The 23615-nt window shown below is 37.3% G+C and overlaps 2 protein-coding genes across 4 annotated transcripts; one reads left to right on the top strand and one right to left on the bottom strand.

The window, feature by feature from the left end:
- Positions 1–1891: 1891 nt before the first annotated feature.
- LOC148959509 (uncharacterized) lies at positions 1892–6104 on the top strand. Its single transcript, XM_089110134.1, has one exon. The coding sequence runs from the start codon at positions 4325–4327 to the stop codon at positions 5780–5782; it is 1458 nt and encodes a 485-aa protein (XP_088966260.1). The 5' UTR covers positions 1892–4324; the 3' UTR covers positions 5783–6104.
- Positions 5852–23172, bottom strand: LOC135689094 (cytosolic carboxypeptidase-like protein 5). Of its 3 annotated transcripts, none has more exons than XM_065206209.2 (12): positions 22570–22980; positions 21655–21710; positions 20124–20633; positions 18297–18635; positions 16111–17669; positions 15632–15767; positions 14491–14675; positions 9731–9882; positions 9452–9528; positions 8957–9039; positions 8235–8304; positions 5852–6816 (listed from the first exon to the last, which is right to left on the bottom strand). In XM_065206209.2, exons 3-12 carry the CDS (start codon positions 20496–20498, stop codon positions 6736–6738), a joined length of 3057 nt encoding a protein of 1018 aa, XP_065062281.1. In that variant the 5' UTR covers positions 20499–20633; positions 21655–21710; positions 22570–22980; the 3' UTR covers positions 5852–6735. The 3 variants fall into 3 exon arrangements, with proteins under 3 accessions (XP_065062281.1, XP_065062282.1, XP_065062283.1); XM_065206210.2 differs by having other exon boundaries at positions 20124–20613; XM_065206211.2 differs by lacking the exons at positions 5852–6816; positions 8235–8304; positions 8957–9039; positions 9452–9528 and having other exon boundaries at positions 9742–9882; positions 14487–14675; positions 22570–23172.
- Between the last annotated feature and the right edge of the window lie 443 nt (positions 23173–23615).

The following is a 23615-nucleotide window of genomic DNA, read 5'->3' as shown; positions in this document are numbered from 1 at the left end:
GCGCATGCTATCTTGGCCCGTTTTGGACCCCAAGTCATGCTCATTTTTTTCAGCATGACCGACCTAAATCTCCCATACATGAAGTATCTAAGGTCTACTTGAGCTGAGAAACATTGCTGCAAGGGAGTGGGGAAATTCAATCGAAGCTATTTCCGAGAGATATATTGTTTATTAACTGCTACAGGGATCACTTGCGTGTGGCTGAGCAAGGTAATTGTAAACCAAAATTGTAATTGAAAACCAAAGGCCAACCCTTATCGATGAAGAATCCTACCACTACGTTGCTGATCATACCATAACTTGTTGCTGATGGACGAACTTGTACCCTGAAACTTGCTTGTGTATTCAGTATTTCACCAAAACCTCTTGCTCATGGAATTGTACTCTTGAAAATTTCCTGTTTTGTCAAAATCACACAATAACCTGTTGCTGATGGATGGAATTTTACATGATGGATGGAAATTGCCTGTCCATTCTATCTGGTTTATTCAATATTACAACCTTACTTGTTGCTAAGAGGGACGAACTTGTACTTTGAAAACTTGCCTGTTTATTCAATATTTCACCAAGACCTGTTGTTGATAGAAAGAATTGTGCTCTTAAAAATTTCTTGTTTAGTCAATATTACAACATAACTTGTTGTGTATAAAATAAAATTCAAATTGCATCTTGCAATTTGCCTGTTATTTAATATTACACCATAACTTGTTGCTGATAAATGAAATGGTACCCTGAAATTTGCCTGCATTCAATATTACACCAACTCTTTTTTTGATAAATGAAATTGTACTCTTATATTTCCTTGTTTATTCAATATTACACCATAACTTTTGTTGATAAATGAAATTGTACCCTTAAATTTGCTTGTTTATTCAATATTACTCTATAACTTTTGTTAATACATGTATGTAATTTGCATTGTACCCTATGCAATGCAAATGTATTGTACCCTGTAATTTGCCTGTTATTCAATATTACACCATGACTTGATGCTGATAATGAAATTGCACTCTGGAACTTGCCTGTTATTGGATATTTGACTATAATTTGCTGATGGATAGAATTTAGAAATGATTTTTAATCACACTATATATGTAGCTTCCACACAGCCAACCTTCTCAGTGCAGTTTGATTTCCCCAGGGCTTTCGGTTGCCAGGAAAACTATGGGGTTTCTTAAACATGGAAGACCAAAGTTATAGGAAAGCCCTTGATGTTGGGCTTGGACTTAACTTGTTGATGTTTATGGCATGTTACACCTTAAATACAGGGGTCAAAACTTTTTGTATATGCTAAACAGTACTATCCTTGATACATTTGTTTTAGATATGTAAAAATTAAGCTTATAAAATTGAAGCTAAGTATAAAATTCTGAACCAAGAAACAAGCATCCCACAATTCCCTGTATCATAAACAAGGGAGGGCCTACCTATCACTGAGGGCTTATCTTGCCTAATTCATCTTAATTCAGAAACATCATCAAAAGTCTCAATAATTAATAGTAAGAGAATGGATATTTCTTAGCCCTTGCTGATTTGAATAAGCTGATTTATCAAAAGTTTAGATTTTGAAAAATATTTGTAGATATAATATTCTCTCATCTGCAATGTTTTTCCAGTATGATCAGTAGTGTTTGTTGGGGGTTTTCAAATGCACAATTTTTCAAAAACATTGTCCCAAAGATATTTCCAAAACACAACATTGGAGAATGGGGTGGAAAGAACATTTAGATGTTGAAGTCCTTGACATCATTGATTGCAATCTAAACAAGAGCTATTTGATTCAATATACTAAAAAGGGCGTTACCCCCCTTTTCCGAGCATCTATAGGGTGTGGTTGTGTGTAATTTTCCTGGGGGCTATGTCCCCAGACCCCCATCCCCTTTCTCTCCCATACAAAGCATGACCATTGACTTAAGGCCAGCTTCGCCACTGCCAACAAGCACGAATTTTGGTAGACGAGGCACGTCCGTATCTGTAGACACGTTAAATTATACCTGTTTCAGCCGTTAGTTATTGCAATTTTCAACTTCTCCGATTTTCAACAACGCAAATTGCCGAGTATTCCCCCCTCATGTTTTCCCATATTTCTTACAAACGTGCCCAGAACCCTATATTGATATGCGAGAGTGGCTCAGTATGATGCGAGGATGGCTCAGTTGTTAGAGGCGCTGACTACCGACCCCAGGGGTCCGTGGTTCGAGTCCCTGACATGACAAAACTTTCACCCAGCATGAGGAGAGTCGCAAGCTGTCTGTAGTTCCAGGCATAGGAATCACGAGGTGTGGTCACATCGAGAGATCACGAGGTGCTCTCACCCTGAAAAAGGCATTAGACGCTGCCAATTACAAAATGTTGATAGAAATTTCGGAAATATTGGACGAGAGCATCAAATGGCAGGTTTAGTTCTTATTTTAGCAACAGAAAACAGTATTGGTTTTTTTGCAGCATTGAATCCAACCTCCTGAAAAGCAACAAAATGGAAGTCCTCCTTAAGATAGGCAGAGGCTGTTCCCATTTATACTGACGCACTTGCTATATATACTAGCAAAAAGTGGAAAATACTTCCCGTTGTATAAGAGAAAGTAAAGCAAAAAAATGATAACCAGTGAATGAAAAGAACCTTTCCGAAAGAAGGTATGATTGAAAGGGCTGGAAAAAGATACTTGTCATTGATGGGTTCTTAAAACAAATGATACCATGCTATTAAACTTTTGTAGAATTGCCTTTAACTTAACTTAATTTAACTTAAAAATTACATAAGTAACCGCAAGAATGGCAGAGCATGAAATTATTTATCTTTAATGCAGAAACCAAATGCTAAATGGATTTGAAAACGATTATGGGCCGCCTTTCGAATCAACTATGGTTAAATTTCATTTAACCGCCGATCTATATTCGCTCATTCTAATTGGTCAAAATCGTTTTGGCGTTTGGAATTTTTTGCTTAAAAAAATAATCAACATGCTCACAAACAAAATCAGCAATTTGAATTTTTTCTCTTTTGTATATTGAAAAAGTAGGTCATTCTTTCCTTACACATGTCGCTTCTACAAAGCCTTCCCGAAATATTGTCTGCTGCTCCGCTTATTCACCTATCGCCAATTTCCGCGATCGCATTTATGTGGATCTGGTACCCGGGGCAGCTACGGACAAACTCCAAATAGGAAACGAATAAGACAGAGCTTTGAACAAACTAACAAATTATTCTTTTAATGTCTATTGTTTAATCTTATTTTTGATTATCTTCGATCAGGGAGATAAATTTTCCACTTGCTTCATCTCGAGTTAAGGCATTCATTTTTTGTAGAATGCAAAGTAGTTTGCTTTTTAGTGCATTCTTTAATTGAATTAGTTGAAAAAATCAAATCTCCAAGGCAAAGAGAAAGTAACGTATGACGTCATAGCACATATTCTTGGAAATTTGAACATACTGTCTTGAAGAACATTGAAAAACAAAAACAATTGTATTCATGAAGAAACAGCCATCAAATCTTACAAACATTTTTCGAAATATAGCCAAATGAATTCATCGGCATTACCAATCAGATTCCTGTAATTTGGTTTCGTTCACTATGCTTAACTCTAGTAGCTGTTTAAAACTATAGCAATTTTGTTGTTAATTTGAGATATTTCATGAATCTCAGTCAATTTGCGACATATTTAAGTGGCTTTGCGTATATAAAGGTGTTCTTTAGTGTAGGCATGGTCCACATTCAAATTTATGTTTTTATGGCGACTACTTTCAACTCATCGCTCGCTAGAAAACTTCTATGACATTTATTTTTCGGCTTCAAGCCCGTGCTGTTCCATTCGATAGGGAACAGTTAGAATTTTAATGAAATACGGGCTTCTATAACAGTAACCAAGTAAACTAAATGCCGCTTCGATTTGAATTTAACAGGTCGGGTCAATACCCAACCACGCGAATCGGTTTTCACGGTTGATTTCACTTCAACTACGACGTCTTTTTAGGCCGTTTCACCTACCTGAAAACATGGCGGAGTGCTTCTTCGCTCGAGTAAAAAAAGATAGTTTAAGGTTTTAAAGAAGCTGTTGCAACAAGGATAGCGCAAAAATCAGAAAGGAAACAGCGCATACAAGAGTTACCGTTTCTTTATTGAAAATTCAAATATAAAGAATTACAAAATATCGACGCATTTATGGAAAGTGCTATCGATTAATGTATGCTTGCTTTTTAGAAAGGTAATATTGAAGTTGGAAGAGAAAGATCAGCTTTGCAACATTTCGAGGAACATGATTGTTTATTTTACACTGTATTGATTTGCGTTGGAGACTACCGGATTCTAATTCCTCAACCTCAAACATGGAAGGAAACTTTACATTCACTGCTAAGGAGAACAAATTCATGCAAACGGCGGTCCTTTTGCCAGCCACAATGACGTTAGTTTGCTTCATATGCACAGTGATGTCTTTGACTGTAGCAGCTTTTATTTGCCTTCGTGACAGAGAGGCAAAGGATGAAAATGAGGTAGCTATGAGGCAGCAACGTGAAGACGAGTTTGTGTCTAAAACGATAACAATGTTTTATACGATTCGAGCTTTCAATGTATTTCGATTGAAGGAAATAATAAGTGACAAAAACGATCACAGACCGGCATGGTTAGGAAATAAAGACGAAATAGTCCGGAAACTTCATCGTTTGGGTATATCACTGACAGAAAAAGAAGACCGGGATATTTCTTCACTGTCGGACGTATTTGAGGTGGACGCGGATGCCCTTTTGTACTTTGAATTGGAAAGGTTTGCTAAAGCAATTGCTATGTACGGAGAATCGACCCTTGTGCAACACCGCTGCATTGAGCAGCAAGGGATGGCTTTCCCAAATTTCTTTATTCCTGGCAGGAAACAAATATACGAAAAAGACTTAATTTACACGATATACCGAGAAATGCGACAAATTACAGACATATTCGTGCTGTTATTGACCGGTATTGACGCCGGCTATATGAAAAAAGACAAAATCCCGAAGCAGTTTGAAATGTGTTTGCTGAAAGAGGAACTCTGTTCCCTAGAAGAGTTTTTCTATAATTATTATCATCGCATTTATTCTACGCAATTCTTTCACAGCATGGAGAAGCAAGAGGCCATTGAAATGGAAGCAATTGAGAACATGCAGCAGTCATGGCAGCCTTCAGTGCAGCCTCATTCTGAAGCTGCCAGGATTCGAAAATCGAGGTCTATAGAATCGGTAGTGGAGGTACCAATGCCTGAGCATGAAACGAAGCTGTTGCCAATGGAGCAGGCAATGCCTCTCGAATACGCAACGAAGGAGCAGCCGAATCAAAGACTGTCTGAGCGCACTAGACAAGTAATTTCATCGAGACTAAGTAGAGTGAGGCATTCTATACAAGCATCAAGTTTAATGCCACGTCAGGCACGGAGGAAACCCTCTACGACAGTCAGACCTGATTTAAACATTCCAGAGACATTCGAGGAGAACAAGTTGTCAGAAAGCGATCCAGATCTCTCAGGTAGCAGAGAGTTTCTCGAGATTGACAGTGCCAGAAAATCGCACACGGGCAAAATTGATACGGTACAAATAAATGACATGCCAGTGCAGCCAAAAGCTGAGCCTAAACTTCTGAAAAACCCATGGTCCAACCGGCGAAGAGGAAAATTAAAGACAACTGTTTCTTTAGAAAAGAACCCATTTATTTACATGTTATTCAAAGTTCTCGAAACATTGAAAGGGAATAAGCTCGACGACCAAAGCTTTACAGTAAAGACATTTCAACAAGTTGACAGAAATTTCATAATTTAGCATTAGGGAAACGCACATTTTTATGAGCAAAACGCGCTTTTAGAAAAACAACGAGAGTGTAGGCAAACGGAGGTCATTGCGAGTTGATATCTAAAATGAAACTTCTTTTAATTTTCACATTTATTAACAGCAAATTAAAATCATAAAATCACACTTTTTAAATGATATATCACAGCAAGTCGCATTCTTTAACGAAAGGACTACAAGAATACGTATTGTGTACAGACATAGGCCGTAGGGGCAGAGTAAAATGGGGGTATTGGTATAAAGACACCCTTATACTTAAAACCGTTGTTAAAATGAAGCAAGCCCTTGCAATTTTCATCAATGTTTTTTTGATGATATTTTCTTGCAACAACGACGTCTCTTCAAAAGGAAGCAGTCTGCTCAAAGGATTTAAAGTATGGCACGTCTTTGAGTTGACCTGGGTTGAAATGAAAATACTTCGAAAATCCCTATTAAGTTCAAATGCACCGTTCTCAAATAAATGAATAAAAATTGAAAAGCCTTTAAGCTAAAAAGACAGCTAAAGTTTTAGCTTCTCTTTATCATCTGTGCGTTCTGCGCAGAAGTTTAATTTCAGCCAATTGCCTCTGTAAAGGAAGGTTTTCAAAAGTAGAGATTTACGAACATGTTTTGAGTCGAGAGAAATGGTCGGCTCTATTCCAAAGCAACAAAGAGATATTTGTATGACATTGCTAAAGTATCTATTTTGTGGCCTTAATTACTTATTGTGCTATGTCACAGCTTTGGCATAGTCGACGAAGGATGGTAAAAGAGGCTTGGAATAATTGTAAAGAATTCTTAGACAAAACTCGCTGCTGCAAGAACGAAAAATGCCACACGTACTAGATAACCGTCAAAAATTTCAATCCTAAAGGTTTAATTAGAGTGCAACGGTGCGAGATACCCGAGGTAGTACCACAATTTAATGCGTAAACAGCTAGTAAAAATCAAAGCTTGCACTTTCCGTTTCTCAGCGAAGTTTTCTTTGTTTTTTCACTGCCTACGTTATAGCCGCTCTTGCTCACCATCTAAACGAAAGCAACAAGAAAAAGGTTCAACTTGAAGCGGAAATATATTATTTATTTTAAATATATAAATTTGCTGCATAAATATCACTAACAAATCTTGACTTGGATTAACAGTTTAACAATATACATGATAATCTGCGCGAGCGCGCGAGCGGCGCTCGCAGGCACAAAATTCATCCTCAGGAATTTCTGAAGGCACATTTCTAAATCGATTTTTATTTACTTTTATTGTATTACAGTCATTTTTACTTTAAACATCTTTGTTGTCATTGAAATTGAATGGTCAAATAGAATATAAAAGGTAGTAGTTGCAAGTCTTTATTACCAAAATGACAGAAGGTCCTTATTCTAAAGGCGCAATTTGATTCTCAAAATCAAGTTCGCTGTTTGTTTCTTTTCCTCTATTATCTCTTGGTGGAAGATATCATTAACAACTATTGTATCGCCTTTTTCTCAAAGTATTATGTTATGACTTGTAAAACTCGCTCGTGCATAGTAGGCTGAAAATAGCACACTCCCTTAAGTTAAAGTCTTCAAGATTTCGAACCTGGTAGCCATCGATTTTTGACGTATTTGATCAAAATTTAATGGTAAACTTCCAAATAATCCATTAAAAAAAAATTTTTTGACAATGAGTGACAACATAAGCAACCTCTATTTCTTCAATTTTTAGAATGAAAGCACTTTCATTTTAAAAGTACCAAATCTTACAAGCATGATAAACTCAAAGCTAAGAAACAGAATCCTAATAAGATTCTTTTTATATAAGACATTTCAATAAAAGTAATCGGGAATGGAACCTTTGATGGCTATTTTTCATATCTTTGAAATGAGAAAAGCCCAGTGTATAATCGAAATTCTTGCAACCTTTGCCAAGGAAGCGAATGCAAAATCCTCAAATTTAGAAACCTTGAAAGAAGATGTTGCAATTGAACTAAACTGCTTCATTAAAAGTGAAGCTTTTATGATATCCAAAAGCGTTTTTACTGAAGATGTCTTTATTTGATGAAATCGATGACAACGATAGGGCTACTTGACAACCCGAAACAACCCGTAGATAAAAACTGGTAGCATTTATTATGTCATCTGTTCAGTTTTACATGTAGTTACATATAGTTCATGATGATATTGATAAGGTATATGCTTTTGACAAATGTAAGTTGGTGTAGCAGCACTGAGCGTACCATGGAGGTTCTCAATTTATAGGGTGCAACTTATGACTATAAATTGCTCCCTATTTTACTTGCAGCCACATTTTTTCTCAGCTTTGCGCTCGCAGGCACAGAATATTATTAATGAGCCCTGATACATATACATACAACATCTATACACAGATGAACTGCTTCTGCTTTTATAAACATTCTTTATATGTAAGAATTGAAAAAATAAGTATATTACATCCATGACAGATTCATCACCTTTTTGATTATTCGTTTTCCGCTGCACGTAGGCATCTTAACCTTCAGTCTTGATGGTGCGATCTCGTTTCTACAAAACATGACATGCTTATTGCAATGTTGTAAGCACGTAGTTAGTTAGAATCCAACTAAAACACGAAAAACTAAAATAATACGAAGTAAACATGGCGCATATTAATTGAAATAAGACTTTTATGGTACCATTGTATGGTAGAAAAGAAACTGAGTGCTGCACAAACGGTGAAAATTTCACATGTGTTGAGCAAATAGTTGCATGAAATTTACATGAACATCACTTTCCTTGATTTTCTCAACACTCAGATAAACAATTAAGAAATAGCCACCTTTCAAAACAATTAAATACTAAGATGTTAATGTACTTAGAAATTCTGACTAACAACTATAGTGACTCTGTTTTTCAGATCCGAAGGCATGAGTAATTCAAAACAAATCTGTAGCATTGGTGAGTTCTTAAAGTCAGCAATCAGAACTGCAGCTTACTGGGAATAAAAAACATCTTGCAAGGTGGCGTATTCATTGCAAAAATGGGAAACTTTGAAAAATACTGTGTGGGAGTTCAACACCTGTGTCTTGCATGTGTACTTTGTGAAAAAAAGCTGCGCATTAATATGAGAAATAGGGGCAATACGCAATAAAATATTGCCTTTGTGCACATTAACAAAATCGAATGTTCGTATGTTCAATGCCACGTGGATACTCACAAACCATTCAACTCGGCTTTACATTGTTTTCTACTTGAAACCATGTCGGGAATTCTCTCCTGCTGCGTCAAAATAGGAAGACTCTGCAAAATAAAGAAAAAATGAAAGATTGTCGAAGATTCTGTTAAGCTAGAGAACATGGGTAACCGCACGAAGACAGTTGGAGAGAAAGAAAGTTTTTGGCAAATACTAAACACATACTTGAATAGCGATGTTTTTTATGCCAAAATGGGGGCCTTTTTACAAAATTAAAACTACCAAAACCTTATGCTACAATGCTTGCTAGTGTGAAGATATCTCGACTTGTGCAGCACAAGATCAGCCAAACCCTTAATATACTTGCGCAGATGCACATTACATGGAAAAACTAGAGTCAGTATGCCAAAGAAAGCTCATCTCAAGGGGATGCGTCTACAAAATCTTACCACATCTCAAGGGGATGCGTCTACAAAACCTTATCACATCTATAAACAAGAAGGAAAAAAAAAGACTAACCTCGCTTTTCTGTTTTGACTCCACTTCAAGCGACATCGGCTTTCCTCCTTTTCTTGAAACATCTAATAAATTTGCATCTGAAAATAAAAATTTATTGTTAATCAACTGCCGGCTATAGCATTAATTAAAACTGCCAATCAAGGTTTTATTGGCAAACAGGATCAACAACATAAAGGCAATTTAAAACGTGTAGTGAATTGTTATTCTGCCTATTACATCAACCCAGAGCAATCAAAAAAACCTATGATTAAACAGAAATGCGCAATTTGAGATAAATACCAGAATGTGACGTCAAAAACTTTGGTTTACGACCAATTGAATCAATTTCCTTTGGCTTTCGTTCTGTTAGCTTCGGTGTTTTCCTGACCACTGCAGCGATTTTCGGCTTAGGCAGCGTCTTGCACGGTCTCTGAGTTTTTGCATTCGGAAGCCTGAAATGATTTTCAAATAATAATTATATAAAAGCAAATTGGAGATGTAAACATGAATTACGTATTTATCAAGAATAAGAAATCAAAAGTAATCATACATACTGAAAAGAAAATTTGACATTTCAAAAAGCTTGGAGTTTGTTTGATTGATTTTGAACTATTGCATAACGCAGACCAGGAGGAGAGCTAGGTTGGTGTCATCTGTCAGGGCAGTTTGTTAAATCAGTTTATTAAGCATAATTCTGGGGCGCTGATTCCGAAAATCGATGTAAGATGTACGTTCAGGGGGGCTTTCAGCCTCTATTTGAAAATAAAACCTCGATTTCGTCATTTATGTTGTAATGACTTACATCATTACTACGCGCAGGGAATTCATAAAAAGACTGAATGAAAGTAGTCTCAGAAGACAAGAATCGAACAATTTCTATTGAGAGAAAAAATTGGTAGAGCTTTGTATTTTCAACAAAACAAAAATGCATAAACAAAACAGGTGTCAACAGTAGAAACTACATTGCAAAACTCGAAAAATTCAATAGTTTCAACTATTCATACTGCGAGATGTCTTTGATATCTTCATCAAGATCCTCTTCGAATTCATCACTATCGATTTCATAATTGAACTCGTTATTTTCTTTATCTCTTGGTATGAGGAGCTCGCATACATTCTCAGGATAGCTTTCGTTGCTCCACGTGACTCTACCCTTATTGTCCCAGCCATGGTTTACAGGGTCATCGTGTGAGATGATTAACGTGTCAGCATTCCGATAGAGAAAGGCCACATAGTTGGAACGCATCATATGAAATATCAAGTTTGCCTTGCAAGGCGGAAGAGGAATGAGGTTAACAATCTGCTTAATTTTGTTAAATTTTTGCCAGAAAATTGACTGTCGAACTGCATTGACCTCATTCAGAGTTAGTACTTGGGAGGTTTCTGTAACTTGCGGTGATAGTACTTGGAAGCCTTTCAGCGAGTAGCCGGTTAGTGTTGGGCCTTCGAACAATGCTTCGTAAGCAGCAGAAAGATCCAGAAAGTATGTGTGCAGCTTCTCAACTCCTGGAAGGTCTTGGCTTTCTACAATATGCAAATCACTCATGGCAACTGAAAAAAGTTAACTTTTCATGGTTTTTCCAATAGTTTCATCAGTTGAACTAAGAGGCATGGAAACAGGGGCAAGTGGGTAGCAGAGCGCAGCATCAATGTCGACAAAATATTTCATCTTTTGAGAGCTCGCAGCAAGGATCCCGAGGATGTCTGAAAACCAGTTCTTGCAAATTTCCGCTCTTTTTATCACAACTGAATCATTCCAACACTTGAATTTGTTGCGCTTCAGTGGGTCAAAAAAGAGTTTAGAAGCATGGCATGTTTTCTGATCTGTTTTATTTAGATCCGCTTATTTCAACCAAAGATTCAACAAATTTAGCCTGAAACGGACGATTCATCACCCATTTAGCAACATTTGTTTCTTTTGAAGCGAAAAGCGTTATCCCTCCAGCAGTTTTAGCACTCTTCATGTAGCTCTGTTCCCCTGCCATATCCACAGCTTCCTTTTCTTGCGATTTCTTCTTTTGCACCTGATCGTGTGCTTTCCAAATGATCCAGCATCAGTACACAGTAAGTTCCATAGCGTGAGTAGTGGATTCTATTAGTGGCAAAGCATAGTGGCAATAACTGTCTTTGGCTAAATTGCTGAAACAGGTGTTTTTTGGGCCTCTTTCAGCTTTAAAGACCTCCGCTTCGACCTAGAAATATTTACAGCATCTTCACGAATCCTTACATTGTCTGTCTCCTCCTGAAACAATATCCCAGGGGTGTTGTGCAAAGAGCTTGCTCCTGAAGACGTCTCAATGTTTCGATCAAAATTATCCCACCAAAAAGAGGTCGCAACTTTCTGCGTCGTGTCAGAAGGAAGCAGAGGGAGATTCAATGACATGGACTGCAGTTGCTGTACAAGCTCAGCCTGAGCTGTTTCTGTCTCACATATTCGGTCATACGTAATGGAATGTCCAAGTCGAGACAAAATGACAAGTGGCAATTTCTGACCAGTTATTGTGAAAGTCTAAACCTATGCACGCGTGCTTGTATGTTAGAAAATTTCCTTTTGAAACTGCATATAGTACGTCCTGGCAGAAAGAGCCAATCATACGTTCACTAGACAGGCTTGTATTGCTACGTTTTCTTCCCCAACAATGTTTCAAAAAGCAACGTAAGAAGTTCGGGAGGGCGTCTATCGTTTGATCTCAAACTTTCAACAGTTGGATGCCGCGGTAACGACTTTGCTTTCCTAATTTTTTCTTTAATTGAGTCGGGAATTAGTTCTCCAGCTTGCTTTACAACTCGGCTGGCAGAAATTTCCATTGACTTTGAAAAAGATTCTTTTTTCAAACATTTTCTACTTATAACAACCTTAGGAAACTGCTGTTCATACGTAATAAAAAGCAAACCACTATTATATTTAGACAGCAAACAGCTTTTCTACCTATATCTTTGATGCCTACCATCCTCATTGATGCCCTGAGCAAAAACAAGGCTCTCCATTGAGAAACATTGTTTCCTTTCAAGAACTAGCTTTTCAACAAATGTGCAAACTGCACCGAAAATATTGTGTACTCTAAAAAGCACTTCTCGTGCTTTCTAAATTCTTTGGCGATCAGGTCGACGCCACTGATTAATCTGAGCATTCTTTCGTCATTTCTTAATGTTGCTGCTTTAGTCAAAGTCTCTTCTGCAGTTTTCGTGACCATCCTTGCAGGGAAGTGAAATTTTCCAGAGACCTTTATTCGTTGCTTTGAGCATATCATGCGATGGTTGGGAAAAATTCCTCTTGAATTAACAGTATCAGAGTTTCCGATCCTGGTAGATCTCTTGCTCGATTCAATACCTTTAAAAATCAAGTATGCATTATGTTATTACACCGCAAATTTGAAATCTTTTATATGTAGAACATAAGACCGTAATGGCTATTTTTCGTACTGCTACTTTAAAAAGGGTTATTGAAAAGAAGAATTTCTATTTTACACATAAATTGCTTGCCAAAAAGCAAGAACACACCTCTGTCATCAGAGTTTTCGAGCTTTCTCTTCAGTCTTGGCAAAATTGAATTTTTGGTAACATTTTCGATGATAGCATAAATCTTCTCCAATAGTTTCTGGAACTCCTTTGCACTGCTCTTCGTGGTGATTTTCACCACCACGTGACTCGCGTAATAACTTACATTCTTGCAGGGTTTTCGATGAAATCTCGCTACATTTAGCATCTTAGCAGGGTTTTACCAATTTAACCGTGGTTTCAATCGAATTGTAATGAATGCAACAAGCTTTATCGACTATAATCTCTTTTCGGAAATCAATTTACAATGAAAACTCATTTAGGCCTATGAATTTAAAAAAACACGAGAAAACTCGCTCTCAAAATATCATAAAACGAAATCGAGGCATATTAATAAGACTGGGGGCCCCCTAAATAGCAGGACAACATTGGTTTTCGAAAAATGCTTTATAAAGCTGGGTAAGTTGATTCATTTTGCGCAGAAGTGAAATCACGAAATAAACACGAAATCGAGGTTTTTTTCAAGTAGAGGCTAAACGCCCTCCTAAATGTTCATCTAACATGAATTTTCGGAATCAGCCTCCCAAAATTGTATCCTGATTTGACAAATTTCCAAGACGGATGGCGCCTACCTAGCTCTCCTCCTGCTCTAATGGCTTTAAAAAAGTGGTTTGAATTTCGATGGTCAGGTCGTATGAAATGCTATCATCGTTATTCATTTGTCAAATTGTGCAAAACTTATGCTCTCTATGTGTAAATAATACTAACTAGGCATTAGAATTGCTATCAAATAGAATATAAAAGTTGCAATTAAAATGCATAGGTAAAAATCATTTAGGATTAATGTTTCCATTTATTTACATTTCTGTACAGAATCATGTTTATCAATTAAAAGAGTCACAAACAAAAACACATCTTCAACACACATTTAAAGGTCGACAGCTGGTAGGAAAATATCTATAAATCAATGTTGTTAGATTTCATAAATTGCTCTTTGGGCTAACCCAGGAGAGAGTCCTTAAAGAAGGATTTTCACGAGACAATCGTTTAAACAGTTATTGAGGCAAAATAGAGCGCCTGTACGTGCAATAATTAAGCACTAAAGTGGCATTTGGTTCCAATTGTACATATTACGTACGCAATGGCTTGGCTCAAAATGTACGTATTTTGAAATGCACAAACCGAATAAGCTAGCGCAATGCGATAGGATGGATATCGCTCAGCATACGATTCTCACTCGCAAACAGAGCGTCGCTGCATTCGAGCTGACCTCATTAACTCTGAGCAGACTTCTTCTTTCGGCTATATCTTCTGATCGTTGGCTAAAGCTGATTGGTTTGCGCTTACAGTCACCTGAGCAAGTAGACTTTGGTCGGACAACAAAAATCAGGGCAACAAAAAGCCATGGTGATTGATTTTACTGCTAACTGGAAACTAGAATACGCTTGAAGCGAGGAATTATCCTAATGGAAAACAAGCTTCATTGATGAGTGCACCTTAATTATTGCCCAAGTGTTAAGCGTGTGAAACCAGGGTTTTACAATAAAGCATGACCTACTTACGTGTCTTCTTGGCTTTTTGAGTTGCCAGTTTTCTTTGTCTGCTGGGCAGGGCCTCGAGTGCTCCGTACATAGACGCCTAGCCACTTCTTTATACCTTTCAAAGTATGGAACTCAGATGAAGAAACTCTAGAGAAAGGATTCTGCTCCGCCATGTCTAACGCTGAGATGGCTATTGCTCTTCCAACCTAAAGATCCAATAGGATAAATATTGTATAAATATGTTTTTTATCTCTTCTGAAAATAAATATCTCTTCTATAAAAAAACAAAACTTTGCGTTGGGAAATATTGCAACAAAAATAGACACGTCGTATGATGACGTCATCAGCAAAACAAAGTCATAGCTGCATTCATGACGGTTGGCAAGATTGTATTTAGTCTGGAAAACACACGTGAAAACATGTGTATCAAACTTGTTAGTGCGAATAGCCCTTGGTCGTTGTAGTTAAAGCTATTTTCATTTAGCCTCGTTTTTACATTGCATTGTTTTCTTTACGCCTCTTAGTATACGTTTCATTAGCCCATATTTGGTATTTTCGCTTTTGCGTGTTCATGCTTCTCCTCGTTCACTTCCGGTAGCTATAAAGGATTTGCACCCCACGTTTTGGGTGGTTATTGACTCGCCTTGCATTGCGCTGTGTTGGGGGCAGTTTTCTATCGTTTACATGCAGTTTTTGGCCTGGTAGTTTCTACATGCTGTGTTTGGCCGTCGTGCAAAATTTTTATGGCTACGAGGACTAATAGATTGTAAGTTGTATGTATTATCATGTAGTTATCTTTCACTTTATTTATAAGTAGCTCATACTTAACATTTTGTAGTCTAGTTGGGTTTCTACGTAGTTCTATCTTCTGCTAACATTAATTAACCTTTTATAATTATTCCTTTTATCATTATATTGTAATATTAAGCTTCTTGTCGTATTCTCAACTTATAATCTTCATGTATGTTAATTGCTAACATTTTTCTTTAGCGAACCACGTTTGACACATCACCTCAGAACCTGTGTTGTTTCTTGCTGTGTTATCTGCTGGGGATTTAGGTGTGGTGCGTTCGATATACCAAAAGTAGTCAGAATTACAAATTGTGGATTACAAAACTATTTTAACAAAAGAGATAGGTGAAAGAAAAGGTATTCTACATACCTGAGCATATATATCAGGGGTGTACTTCGGGGGAAAGCTAAAATGGGGTGGTGGGGTCAATGTGCCATCATCATTGCAAGGGGGTGGCAGAAAATTCGTGTAGCGACCAGTGTTGTAATTGCACTCCAGTGTATAACTATGGTAAAGAAGAAAATCGCATGAAACACATTAACGGACCATCACATGTTTAATTTGGACTTATTCATAAACCAAGTTCATTCCCTTATGAGTATGGATCATCAGACTTCATCTACCCTTAATTACTTCTATAGTTAATTCAATCCTATGATGTATGTAGTTTTAAGAGCCTTTCGAAATAGCTACATCTTTAATCAAAGCCGAGTGGCATTTAAAGGTTTTAAATTGAATGCCGGTAAACGAAGAGATCATCTGAAGCTGTTAAACAACAGGTTAGACAGGACATTATTTATATAACGTACATAATACTGATGCTGAGCGAGAAAGGAGGTTAGCCTCACCTTTGGATGAGTCCAATTTCCTTGTACACCGCCACTCTACCACTTCCTTCCTTCGACATCCCGTCTCTTTTATCTCTATGCAGCATATTCTTTAAACTGAAATTGCAGGCCTCAAAGTCAAAATTTGCCGAGTTCAGTGACATCAGCTTTGGTAAAAGCAATGCCTCAACTTGATCTTCAATTTTATCAAAATAGTTGGCGTATATAAAACAGCCTCTTTTTGACGCGTGTCCGTGCAGATCGATGTAATACGCAATGTTTGAGCTACTTTCTTCTGTATTGTTTTTAATTGCGGTGCGAGACCCAGAAGTATTTCGTGGGAAATTCATTGTCTTATCGCCATATACTGGCTTATCACCATACTCTAAATTCGATGCCCAGGGAATTCTGCATTCCTGTTTCCCAATATCTCTATTGCGCACTGCTGAACCGCTGCTAATAATGCCAAAACCGGGTTGCGTTGCTTTCCCTTTTATTAGACATTCATCATTGCTTTGGGTGAAGGCTCCCTCGAACAAGGAATTTTGGCATGTTGCACCATCACGGTCCAATTCTGTTGTCTTCAAAAGAGAACCTAAACCCTCATCCACTAAATTTACGTTTCCAGCGTTTTCTGGTATTGATGCGGCTTTGGGACAGTCTATGCGTTCGCCTATGTCACTGGGTACCATGGCATGACCATCGCTTGCCCTTCTGCCAAGTGAAAAGCAAGTATTGGCAACAACAAAAGGTACCGTACCATCATTGACACTTGCAGGACGACACTGACTGGCAGTTTTATCAACGGCACCTAGAGGTCTTACGAAGCTTTGCCAATCATCAATGCAACCCTTTGTCTCTGCTGTATTGATGGCAGAAGTTACATATGTACTTTTCTCAAAACTTTCATCATTGTCCAAAGCTAGTTTTTGCTCAAATAACGATGCAAAGGAATTATCTGGGACAAAGTTATCAATGTATTTTGCTTCTCTTTGGTTATTCGTTTCACTTTCCCCTTGGCAGTCATCAATTGCAGCTGCAATATCGTTAAAGGGTTGCCCATTAGCTTCACCTACACTACATGGTCTCAGATCAAACTGCACCTTTCTGACCTCGCCATCAATATCGCAATTATCGCTGCCAGATAAACGAAAATCATCATTCGAGATGTACGGTGGTGCCTCATTGTCTTGATTAGGTAGACCAGGCGTATTGAAACACGCGTTTACACCTTCCACAAAATTGTTAGTCCCAGAATCAGCTCCGGTTGGCTCAGCCTGTACCGTGTCATTCTTCTGGTGGTGATATAGGATTAGCTTTTTCACAGCGAATATGGAGGGATGGAGATTTGGATCTGGATCGGAATATACCCGGTTGAGGTTCATGCCTCTCGTATCAGTTCGATAAAAACCGTTGTATACTCCGTCCGGGTTCAACATGGGCACTAATTTGAAAACAAATAGCTGCCTAAGGGCCATGGCACGAATATCATCTTTTCTGAGAATGAACTCGAGAAAGCCATTGAAAACAAACGATGCAGGAGTTTCACCTGGATGAACTCGTGAAGAAACAAAGAAAACCTACAAAAAAGAACGCTTTTTTCATCTCTCAAAAAGTAGAAGAAACAAGAAGGCTTCTGCTGTGATTAAACAGCATCATATCAGCTAAAAGCTACAGAGTAATCCAACATCTCAGCTACACTGATATCACTATCTTGCCCAATGAAAGGGGGGAGCAATGGCCCATGGGTCCGTAAGCAAAAAGGGGCCCGCTGCTTATTGAAGTATCTCATTTAAAGTGTGACTCTAAATAACATCGTAATAATAAATTAAATTTGTATTTAGAAAGTTTGACAATGCTTTATGAATATTAATTAAAAGTAAAAACAGAATGTTTATGCATTTTAAATTCATACTAAACGCATTTAAGGTTTATGTCTTTGGGTAGGAGGGGGCCCAAGGATCTGCCTGCTAGGAGGGGGCCCAAGCATTTTGCCTGCCCCTGGACCCGGCGTGGCCCAAGGGCCGCCCTAACCACAATCCACCCTTTGAATATTTTTAAGATATCACTACTCATCTCCAGCTTTCTCAGAATTTCCTACATCCCTGAATTTATCGAAGTCTCTCGAATCATCAAATATGCAAATCACTATTTGTTACATCGTATTTCTTTTATAACTATTTGGTGTCAGTCTTTAATAGCATTACCTTTTTCCCATTAAACTTGTGTGCACGCTCAGTGGATGCCTCAGGAAATAGACCATTTATCATATCTTCTCTTTCCTTAGTTACTCCTTTGCACGAGCTTATCGTTAACAAATCTATTCTTCTTTTCTCCAGTGACCAGCACAGCAATTCCTTGTGGAAGTAGATCATCCTCTCCAGCGGCTCAACATAACTTCTCGTCATGTGCTGGTCCTGTAATTCACTTAAAGCTGTTTGGCACTCCTTGTATGAAAATGGATAGCAAAATGCAAAGAAGACACTGGCAGCCCTTGTCTCTGGAAATCTGTATGTAAACGTCATGACAAAGTTGCCGTCCACCATCTGCGGATGAGGTAAGAAATTATGCGATCTACCTAAGATTGTATTTAGGTATATAATTATGATTACTTTCAGCCGAACACCATCCATTCTAACAATCTTTTGGTGTTACAAAACTTGAAAATGGCTTTGAAAAAGCAAACATTTGAATAAACTAAAGCTTTTCGTCTGACACTCTTCAGAGTTTAGAATGTCAGAACATAGATCGAAAACACTACTTTAGGTAATATATTACCCCAGTTGTGGATCGAAATAGGCCAGTCAGAAATGCGAGCACATGACTGTTGAGGTTGCCCAATCAGTGCCGCTTGCCTATAGAGAAAGTTACCAATGGATTCCTAAGGTGAAAACGAACTCCTTTTACCTACACAATAGCGGTTTTTTTGACCACTCAGATTTTCTTTTGCATAGAGAACCCCCCAACATCGAAAAAATTGTTGGGCGAAATGTTGGGTGAAATGTTGGATCGTTTGACCAGGTCTTAAGACCCACAGGTTCACAATGTTCACAAATGTATGGCCTCCCTAAAATACATTAGCCGAATGTTCCACTTAGGCCAATCTTGTTTACGATTGGCTCAGCAAAACATGAAATGGCCAAGTTGCTTTCTAAAGTTTTGGACCCTGTTTTTAAAAAATATTCAAAACATTGTATCAAGGATTATTTTACGTTCGCTGAGTTCACAAAACTTGAACATCAAAAACGAAACATCTTTCATGTGTTCTTTCGACATTAGTAGTCTTTTCACAAATGTCCCTTTGAGTGAGACCATCAAAATATGTGCCAATGCTTTGTACCGGAGCGAGCTTAATTGCCCACCACCACCATTCTATGTTCTGATGTTTTAAACTCTGAAGAGTGTCAGACGAAAAGCTTTAGTTTACTCAAATGTTTGCTTTTTTTAAAGCCACCATCCATTCGCCTCAATAAAACTTAATAATAAAATTAAGAAATGTTACCTTCCTCCAATTCGTTACACATTTTCTGATGAGCCTCGTTATGTAAGAGCAATATATTATTGCTAAATCTATTTTCAAGATTTGGCAATCACAGGTCACTTCCTTCTACAGTTCATAGATAGTGTATCATTGATTGCATTGTTCCTGCATTCTGCTAACATTAACGAATCTAACAATTTTGTTTCAATATTTTATCACAGTTTGAAATTCTAACACCTAGAAGTTTATGAATAATCTGATCATTTTAGCTTTTAGTGGTAGTTTGTCTCATCTACATTCTGTAGCATTTCACCCTTAAAACTGCAAAACCATTAGAAATCCCCTATGTCAAACAAAAAACACCATAGCTCATAAACAACCAAGAAACAAGTTCTAGGTTTATTTCTCTAGTCTTTTGCCTAATGAAACATTAAATATATTGCCCTAGACTTTTATGCAATTTGTTTAACATAAATGTTGCCATAGCCCAAAGGCAGAGACAGGCAACTTGGCTTCAATTACCTTTCATCTATAGACTTAGAAGCACACATACCTGATAAGTGACTCTGCCCTTCAGTCGTTCCCAAGGACCTTCTTTCACACTGCTGCATACACGGACAACTGGGGCCATGCCTTGGCTGTACAATCTGCATTGCTTGTTCATGTTCATTACATTAATCTTGACTGTTTTTCCACTTGGCAGCGACCTAACACCAAAATGAAACCATGTGCGATTCCCATTTTCAAAGGTAGTATTCATGCAATCCGGCTTTGTCCACACATTATATTCGAGATCATAAAATGATCTTTTCAGCGCATCTTCACCTTGTAGTGTTGATTGTTGCTCCTCCTCTATCAATTCAACTCTTGCCAAATTGCCAGAGTCAAAATTTGAGAAAAAGAGTAATGGTCCACACTTGACCTCCATTTCAAATCACTTTGGTGCTGATAGCAACTTGATGAAAATATTTGCCCCACCCTGATCTGACTCTTGGTTGATTCTGATTCTGGCCATATCCTTTCACAAGGCCAACTCCATTTTTCTAGAATTGTTAGTCTTGAGCTAATTTTAAAACATAATAATTTGTTTTACCATAGTGATTGGAGTGAAATGATACTTTATATTAAATTTCTCCTGTTCAAGGGTATGGGTATATTTTTAGAAGCACTGAATCGTTTAAACAATAGGCAGTTAACATAAATTACAGGTAAAACAGGGGCAAAAGGTTATCCAGCTTTGAATCAGACATAACTTTCAATATGAAAAATAAATATAGAATCCTATTGATGGTCATTGAAAATTTTATAAACAATTTATCAAATGATCAAATTAGAAGAAAACAAAGGCCATTGTGAATGAGCAACTAAGGTGCAATGTTTGCCAGAGTATACGATTATAAGATAACTGATATATATATATACCACAGTCATACCCCTAAACTAAGATACATTCCCATTGAAAAATGGCCTTTGCAACCCACAAAAACAATGATTTTTTCTCACAAAAAGGGTGTATCTCACACTTTAAGTTTGTAGTCATAAGATAATAATCTTATATGCTGTTTTTATGTGTTGGTATTTCAAATTGCATTCTTCAGTATTTTGAAATATGTTTTGAAAGTTCAACTGCTACAAAAATTGTTTTATGTTACAAGTGTTGCACTTCTTCTGCACAGCAAAAATCGTCTATGTATTGGGGGTACAGCAAGCCCCATATCCCTCAGGTGACATCCTTGAAAATATTTAAATTATGAGTACAGGTCCCTACCCTTTTAATTCATTGCAGACACAAAAATTGCCAACCTCAACAAGCCATAAGACAGAGAAAATTTACTGACTTTTAGAAATCTCTAAGATATGGCTTTGGTAGTGAAAGAAATGAATTATTCACCAGCTCTTTGCATTGAATTAACTTGACCTTTGTAGGCAACAAAAAGTGTACACAGATATCTATTATCTTGATATAAAACAGATCATAAATAGAATCTTATGAAGGCCATCATGAAAAAAGTCTATGACTTACAGGCTCAAAATTACACTTTGCAATACACAAGGAAACACATATTTGAAACAAATTATTTTACCTTTTAGATTACCAAAAAGCATTTTCTCAGTTTATTCAATTGGCTTGCTGTGGTCTCTGGTAAAATAGATAAAATATAACTATTCAGCAAAATTAACTGGAAATTTATATATATATATATATATATTGAAATATTATTAAAATATGAAAGCAACATTTCTTCGATTAAGGCAAAATTTTACTTGGTTTCATTAATTATCAGATCAAATATGTCTATCCAATACCCTAGTCCTGATATTTTCATCAAAATCCAAAAATTTTCGAAATTGAAAATTAATGCCAACTTTGATAATTAACATATAAACAAAATAAACAAAATAAACAAATTAAAATAAACAACATTTCTGAGTACAGCTGTTATGTCACATTGGCCTACAATTTTTATCAGTCAAGAACTTACTGTTTCTAGTTTCATAATAACATGCTTGCTCAAGTAGACAACAACAATTTTTTTCAGCATGGTAAACACAAAACAAAAATAACTGGCTTAACTGCCCTGGAAATACTCTAATATTAATGCATAGCTAGCAGTCGTCGTTTCTTGCTTCGTAGGCCGTCTTTTTCATACTACTGCCTACTTCTGCTTATGAATTTTGAGCAAACGTTGGAAAGACTCAAAAATCGATTTATTCACGCCGTTGTTGCTTGTTTCGAAACACCCATCCCCTTATCTTAGCAATCAGTTTTCTATAAATTGGCCGCTACGGTAAGTTCTGCTCTGGTTTGGTCTAAACAATCTTCGCCGACACCACACCGCAGCAAGGCGACAACATCATCTAAAAATCCCATTTCGAAGTTGGGGAATCACCAAGCTAAGCACAACTTTGTTATTTTACTATTCTTCATTCAACATGAGTTTAGCATAAAAAGCTCCCACATTCCAGTTCTTTACCGGAGCTGGGAGACACAAACTTACGAGTAAAGATCAACCAGAAGCTTCCCAATTTTGCCGCCATATCTATCAGCCTGAAAACCACTTGTTGTTGCTGTTGCCTTCCTGTAACCATGACATCATCATCATATCATTATCATATCATCATGTATTCGTTTCCCATGTCCAGCATGTTGCCAGGTCGGGGGCTAGATCATTTTCTTCCAACGTTCTCTGTCCAGTTCATCCACTTCTCTTATTCCTAGTACTTCCATGTCCTTCTTGATGTTGTCCACCCATCTTCTTACTGGTCTTCCTCTTGGCCTTCTTCTTTCCACCCTCTGGGTCCATAGTCCTCTTCACCTCATTCTCAGATCGGATTCCCATTTTATGTCCAAACCATCTCAAACTTGATCTTCTTATTACTGTTGTTATAATCTCCACTTATTCTGTAAATATCGTAAAAACTTTTTTTGATTTCGCGGCAGTTTTTCAAAAATGTTTCAAAATATCACTCTTTTATATATCAATCAGCCAATTTTCCCTTTTAGTGGGTGTTTTGTCAAATTCTTGAATTTGGATTGGTCAATTGTCCAGAATTTTCTTTCATTGATCAATGAACGATGTTTGTTCTTCCTGTTACATCAAAGTATCAGAAAGAAATCGAGAAGAAGGTGCAGAAAAATGACACGAAATTGTAACTGACTGGAAAATCTGATCAATGATCAGCTTTTTGAAAAAATTAATTGAATGCTTTTGTTTCTTTGAGTTTGGAACAAGATAAAGCATTGAAGATATAACGCAAATGAGATGGATTATTCGTGCAAAAAATTAAAACCTAGCTAATTTGAAGTACTGAGCTTGGGTTGGACGGAAGCCTATTCCGTCCTGTTTTACACGGGAAATGGATGACGTTTGACTCGATGTTATATTCTTGGCTTGTGTCTGATCTGCGACACGGCAAACATGTTTACTGATAGCCGACGTGAAGATCTACGGAGGAGAGATTGTTTGGCTCTCTTTCATAGCCAGCGAAGTGAGCACATACAACCAAGTTAAAACACATAAACAACAATAATAGAATGAACAGA

Source organism: Rhopilema esculentum, chromosome 9 (assembly GCF_057945365.1).
Source record: "Rhopilema esculentum isolate cy_ngs chromosome 9, ASM5794536v1, whole genome shotgun sequence".
In the NCBI taxonomy this organism is placed as follows: domain Eukaryota; kingdom Metazoa; phylum Cnidaria; class Scyphozoa; order Rhizostomeae; family Rhizostomatidae; genus Rhopilema; species Rhopilema esculentum.
Note: the sequence above shows the minus strand (reverse complement) of the source record. Positions and strands in the feature narration are given on the sequence as shown.